This window comes from Myotis davidii, unplaced genomic scaffold (assembly GCF_000327345.1).
Source record: "Myotis davidii unplaced genomic scaffold, ASM32734v1 scaffold1494, whole genome shotgun sequence".
Classification (NCBI taxonomy): Eukaryota; Metazoa; Chordata; class Mammalia; order Chiroptera; family Vespertilionidae; genus Myotis; species Myotis davidii.
The window spans coordinates 865,926-871,967 of NW_006286246.1; the positions used below are offsets into that span (position 1 = coordinate 865,926).

A 6,042-nucleotide genomic window follows, 5' to 3' on the forward strand; every position below is an offset into this window, starting at 1 on the left:
TATTAATCTTTTTGCCTTATCTCATGATTTGAAAGGAAATATCCCCAAAGAAACTTTGCAGAGCGATGATAAATCTACCTTGGCTCACCCACTCCCCTAATCCCACCTACCACAAATGGAGTAATGCCAGTAATTTTCATGGAATCTTCACTTGATTATAAATGAAGGGCTGGTATCCTCTGGTGCAAAGATTCTATCTACATATGCAAACAATAGTCCAGTCATAAGTTTAGGACGGCATTAGTTTTTCTCATGAAGCTATAACTTGTCATGTGTGGGATTTCCTTTGAAGTCTATTTGTTTGAACATTCTGAACATTCTAGGTCTATAATGAATGTTTAGTATTCCTATTAGAGGGCCTTGCATGCCATAATCAGAATGTTAAATTTCTTTAAAATATCATTTAAAAACACTTTGCACATATGCACGTACCAATGGGACGTGGAAGGTGTGCACAGAAGCAATTGTGGTTCCAGACAGACACATTTACTCACTTTAGCATAAAGGTATTTTTACATTTCTGAAAGCAATCGGTGGTCTAAAATACATTCTTGCAACTTGGATTAGAAGCTCCCAGTCACCTTTCCTCATCACTGGGTTGGGTTGAACTTTTCTAACAAATGCTTGTACTCCTCTTTTATTCTTTACTGTTTACTTCCAGATGAAAGAAGCACTTCTATTGAAGTTATGACGTTTTTATGGTAATTAATTATATAAAGTTTCACGCCTGTAAGGCATGGTGAAGTTATTAGTAGATAAGTTGCAAATGGCAAACCATAAATATTATGTGAAGTATAAGATCAAAGATTGAAGTCCTATGGAAAATCACTTTATTCAATTAATTAAAAACAATTGATCCATACATCCAAAAGGTTGAGTATATGCACAATATGTGTTTATCAAAAAAGTAGCTGGGTGTGACAAAAATATATTTATTTTCATTCTGTAGACCTTCCTGGTAATGATTTTCTGATTTTCTATTTGTCTAAAGCTTGGGAACATATTGAAAATGCTTACAAAAAATGAAATACAACTTCCATATTTATAAGGTACACATTTTTATAGATTCATAAGGTAGCCATCAATGCATGTGTTTAATTAACTTACTGAATTCTAACTGAGAGCGTAACTTTCATTGTTTTTAGAGCACTTTTCTGTGCTTGTCTAACAAGCAGTATAACCACAGTTGTCACATGCATGTCAGTCATGTCAATCAAAGACTCAGTTTTTATACAACCACTTACTATTGGTTGATCCTTTAGAACGTATTGTGTTGTTGGATACAGATGATATAATTATGAAAATTAATTGCAAATGAAAACAACAGAATACACTTTCCCATTTTCAACTTTCACACTTTGATCTTTTTAATTTTTCCCCCCTCTTTCCTTATTTGTATTCATTTCGATGCCCATCAATTTGCTTTTCTATTACTGTTAGTTTTGCAATTTTCTGGTTCCTCTATAGCTTGCGCTGTTCTCTTTGATCTGCTTCCCTTCAAGCTTTGGTGCTGTTTTTCATGTTCTATAAAAATATTTTTGCCCTTCTTCCCTTTATTCTTTTGATTTAACTCCTTCTTTTTAGAACAAGAGCAATCTCTAGCTTTGAGCGAACAGGTAAATGTTTTTTAAGACAGTAAGCCCTAAGAATCCCCAGCTTCATGCTGATGAATAGAAATGGTTGGGAGCCCGCTTCAAAGGCCCTCAAGAACAAAGACCCTTTTTTGAGTCCACTAACAAACCCACCAATTCTTTCTGACCCCTCTTTGCCAAAAGATATGAGCTAATGACAAGGCAGACCTGTCTTGTAAGACTAGCCAAGTAGTCTTGGGAACAAACATATCCTTGACATAATCAGGGGAAAACATGCTGTTTATCTCTTTAATAACCATCTTGAAGAAAATTAATGTTACTTTGTCCTTTGTGTAGAACCGTAATTGGATTGTGTATTTCATTTATATCTGGACAAAGGCCAGGATATTGAAATACTTCTCCATATTAAATTTTCTTGTTTAAAAATTAGATTTTATTGGCATTCTCTTTCCGAGATTTCTTCATTAAAAGCTTCATTAAACATAAATCTTCTATTGCACAGCAGAAAACAAAATTATTTTAAGGAGGTCATTTGAAAAGTCTTTTGGAAGGGTGGTGCTAAGCTCTTTATTGGGGACTCATCTTCCCATGGAGCTGGCACTCAGGGATATAATGATTATTGTTCTTTGACAACATGTGTCTAATATTAATGACATAGATAGTTGAAGCTATATAACAAGTTGGGGTGTTCTAAAGTCTAAGGCTATTACAAAAACGCTGTTTTTAAAATTTGGGCTAGGAAGTGAGCTGTAGAGATTTGATTCAGTGACATCCAAACCTTGTGGTCTGTTCTACTCTGGAAGAGTGAAGTCATCCATCAAGATTGAGTTCACACTGAAAACTATGAGTGCTGAACAAATTCAACGGGGCTGTAAAGACATTCATGTACTGAACTTTTGATGATGGCTTCCGAAAAGGAGTGCACACACTCTTCACCAGGGCAATGAGAAAAGGCAGCTGTGCTGTTTCCCACCTTCACACTGTTCTCCATTCCTCACTCCCTGCAAAACCAGGCACGCTCACTTCTCAGCACCACGCAACAATTGTTTTGGGCAGAGTTTGTGCAAACTCACTTTTACTCTTTGTCTTTTGATGCTGTTGTTTCTGGTTTACACCTTCTGAAGGAAGGGAGATAATGAAATAATTTGGCTTGAAAGGCCTTTCCCACTGGACTGCAAACTTCACGTGCAACAAAAATAAACAAATATAATATGAGATGTTGCTAAGGGACAATCATGATAAAGAAGGGTCCTCTCTATAAGAACTTACAACCAAGATGTGTCTTCCTCAGCAGCCTGCCAAGTGGGAACATTCGTTCCATGATCATTGAAAACTCAGTATAGGATGAATCTATATATATTTTTCCAAAAGGAGAAAATAGCAACAACAAAAAACCTGGTTGTGGCTGTAACATATGAGCTTGTAACATTTTGTTAGTTTTCTACTTATAATTTTTTTCTTTTCTAACCTACATACTCTTTTTAAGGAAACTGCAGATAAAATGATCCAGTCTGTGCCTTTGGAGAAGTACCTGATGGGCGAGAGATGAAGGGGGGGGCGACCTTCAGGGCTCAGAGGAGGCTGGGCTGCGGGGTTAGGGGGGCAGCCAATGTTTTCTGAATTCAAAGTCTATTGTAGGCTCTTTGTACATATTCATGCATTTCATCCTCATAGAAGCCTATGAGGTAAGCACTGTTATTGCCTGTAGTTCACAGAGAAGGGGACTAAGTCAGTGGCAGAATAAGTAACCTGTCCAAGTGAACCGGTGGCAATGGCAGAGCCAGGATTTGCACCCAGGCATTGGGCTCCATATCCTGGGTCTTTACCCACCATGAGAAATCCCTGCTTGGTCTTATAACATCTTGTCTGCTTTGTTGGGCGTGCTGGGTAGAGTTTACAGTTGGATGTCAGTGAATTCTCCCGTTGGGTATTAGAGATCAACTACGTATACCAAAGAAGACATAGGTAGTTTCAGAAATACTGTTATTGAGTTGAAGTGTGAAAGGGATCAGCATAATCGCTAATCATCAGGTGCTGTAAGCCAGTCAAACCGACATGGTGGTTCCTGAAATAGCCCATGACCACCTTTTCTAAGGCCAATGTTTTATCTCTAAACAAGATGGCCACTGCTGCAGGTGAGCCAGCTGCAGATGAGCCAGCGTGCCCCAGAGCTGTCCATTTCAGCAGCAACTTGTATTCCTTCAGGGAGGCTCTCAGCAGGCAGAGGGAGAGGGCCTTACCTGGGGTGATTGTAGGCTATCTGCCTGAACTCGTTGTTCCAGTTAGGTCTTCCATAGAAGGTTTTCTGTTTTAGTCCTGTAATCACGTCAGTATTTTCATCCCAGTGTAAAGCAATGTGAATAACCTACAATAAAAATTGTGGTATCAGATGACATTTAGGAAAAAAAATAGGAATCTGCTTCTAAATAAAAGATAAAGTAATCGTAAAGCAATGTGAATAACCTACAATAAAAATTTTGTGGTATCAGATGACATTTAGGAAAAAAAATTAGGAATCTGCTTCTAAATAAAAGATAAAGTAATTGTGCTCATTTGTAGGTTTATTGGTACAAGGCCCCTCCCACATAGTAGATGTACAGTAACAAGAGTCTGGAAGGAAGGTTTTTCTCTAAAAAATGAGAATAACAGAGGAAATTTGGTTAAGGGAAAGCAAACGCTGAGCTACTTTTTTCCTGCCAAACTTAAAAAATAATTCATCAGTACGTCTGTCTCCATTCACGTAACGCTAAACCTTGGGGATCTGAGAGGGGCACTGGCAGATGAGAGTGACAGGAAACTTCCAGGAAAAGGACCGTACAATCAGATCTGCCCACTGGGCTGAGAGGGCGTGAAGTGCACTGTCTGGGTTCAAGTGCCGGGAGGGTGTGAGTCTGGCAGACTGGACATGGTGGCCAAACAGAGCAAGGGGCCCCGCTGGAGCTCTGTGCCCAGCTGTTCGCCTTCAGGTTCTCTGGCTGCACCCAGGCTTCAGGGAACGGCTGGTCCGTGGGGAGAAGCCTGGGCATGGAAGTACCTTCCTTGGTGGTGAATTCTGGTAGCTTCCTTGCTTTTTACCTCCTGGACTCGTGTTGCCCGTGCTCATCCTTTACGCCCCTCCACAGCTCTTGAACTCCTGTGTTTCTTCCCTTTGGTTGCTCACATCGTAACGTTTCCTGTCCCTGGCCAGTTTGGCTAACAACCCTGCTAGGCCCAACTCCGGCCCCAGGTCCCTGCTGTGCACCTGACTTCCCTGGCTGGGCTTCTCATCAGTCTGGAAAGCAGCCAGGGGTAGGAAGAGGGAGGCTGAGCAGAGCATATGGGTGGTGGCCTAGCAGGCGGGTCAGTGGCCGACCATGGTGGAGTCTAGGCTGCAGGAAGTTGCCATCAGGCGCGCCCTGACCTCAGGTAGCTATCAGAGGTGGGTTTGGCAACAGGGCTCCAGGAGAGAGAAAAATGGTGAGGAGGGCAGGTTTATCGTGACAGAGAGTGAAGCATGAAGGTCAAGACGAAAGTCCAGGAATAAGAGCTGAGGTGGTGGGCGAGGGTTGAGCCTTGGAAATGGGCAGAAGCCCTGTTATCAGAACGGGAGCCAAAGTCAGAGTCGTATCAGCCTCCTGGTCAGCGTGGCAGTTTGACATCCCCACAGCCCTCTTGCTTAACAGGACTGACGGGCGCCGTATAGTGAGCTGGTTTCTGCTGTGGGCAAAGAAGACGGCAGAGCCCATGTACTTTTGATAAAGTGCCAGATCTAATGGCCAGCTCAGGCCTGATTCTCCTTGGCTTCTTCACCAGTGGCCAAACACTGCTTCCTCCTGATTCCATTTGCATTCTAGGATCCCATTTCTTCTACTTCTCTCTGGCTTTTCTTTTGATTCAAGGGAGAAAAATTAGGTTTTGTTTTCCTATCATATTGTCCTGTCTCAAAAGGCAGCTGCTTCTAGTCTCAGCTCCCTGCACCTCTTGGGGGCCATTACACCCCCAAAAGCTTCCATTGCCAAGGCCCCGATGAGCATCATCTACAAAGATGAATCCAGACTTTCTTCCCGAGCCCTCCTCTTCCTGCCTGAGTACAGTCCTGCATCTCGAGCTCCCCTAACATATTTTAGTGAAGAATTCTTTGTTCCTTCAAAATGATCAAAACAGCTAAAAATGGATCTTCCCAAATGATTTACGACTTCAGTAGGCGAGTGATCCCATGAGCGGGCAGTGTGTGCCGAGTGCGAGGTACAAAGAACAAAGAGGGAAGGTCTCTGTTTTAGGAGGAACTGGCCATTCAAGGGGAGCAGCTCATGTGCATAACTACCGTATTTGCCGGCGTATAAGACGATTTTTTGGCCCTGAAAAATATGCCTCCAAGTGGGGGCTCGTCTTATACGCCAGGTACACTTCAGATAGACTGCCCATAGTGCTTGCCCCGTGCCATAGTGGCCTCCCGATGCCCGCCCACTTC

The 6,042-nt window shown here is 42.1% G+C and overlaps 1 protein-coding gene across 1 annotated transcript in view; it reads right to left on the reverse strand.

Annotated features, from left to right (window-relative positions):
- The window catches only part of NOX3 (NADPH oxidase 3), a 73,355-nt gene that overhangs the window by 3,992 nt on the left and 63,321 nt on the right, over positions 1 to 6,042 (reverse strand). The window contains exon 12 of the mRNA XM_006757683.2: positions 3,833 to 3,957. Within this exon, the coding sequence (XP_006757746.1) occupies positions 3,833 to 3,957 (125 nt within the window). The remainder of the gene's footprint in view (positions 1 to 3,832; positions 3,958 to 6,042) is intronic.